The sequence below is a fragment of the Trypanosoma equiperdum genome, assembly GCF_001457755.1.
Source record: "Trypanosoma equiperdum strain OVI genome assembly, contig: ctg_816, whole genome shotgun sequence".
Classification (NCBI taxonomy): Eukaryota; Euglenozoa; class Kinetoplastea; order Trypanosomatida; family Trypanosomatidae; genus Trypanosoma; species Trypanosoma equiperdum.
In genome coordinates, this window is record NW_027124772.1 from 4,895 (window position 1) to 5,372 (window position 478).

The following is a 478-nucleotide window of genomic DNA, read 5'->3' on the forward strand; positions in this document are numbered from 1 at the left end:
TCCAGTAGCCGTTTCACAGATACCTTTCTCCTTCTCTATTCGAGTCTAAGTTGCTTTCCCATCCTTTCCATCATTCTCATTTTTCTTTTCTAGTTCTTGTTTTACCTCCTTTTTCAACTCACAGTTTTTGCCCTCGGCTCCTTTAGGATTAAAAACGCACCCCTGGCTCTTTAGTTTATCACATTCGTCTTGGTTGTCTTTGGCTGAATTGCAAGTAGTTTCTGCTGTTTTTAAATCTTTCTTTTCACTTTTCTCTTGAAGTTTCTTAATTGTCTCAGCTTGTTCTGCCAATTTATCCCAGGTTTGTGTCTGATAATATATTGTTGCTAGATGTAGCTCTTTCAGGTTGTTGATTTCGCCAAGTTTTGTGTCTTCGTTTCTTCCTGTGGCTTCTTTGGGTATTACGGTCTCCTCGACGTGACCCCAAAAAGCTTTGCGAAAATCAGCGGTGTCCTTGCCGTATATTGTGTCTATGACG

General features: G+C 40.4%; 1 protein-coding gene across 1 annotated transcript in view; it reads right to left on the reverse strand.

Annotated features, from left to right (window-relative positions):
* Positions 1-470: 470 nt before the first annotated feature.
* TEOVI_000378800 (Trypanosome variant surface glycoprotein (A-type), putative) overlaps positions 471-478 on the reverse strand; it is a gene marked incomplete at both ends in the record, with an annotated part of 849 nt that continues 841 nt past the window's right edge. Inside the window, one exon of the mRNA XM_067226637.1 lies at positions 471-476. Coding sequence (XP_067082738.1) covers positions 471-476 — 6 coding nt within the window. The remainder of the gene's footprint in view (positions 477-478) is intronic.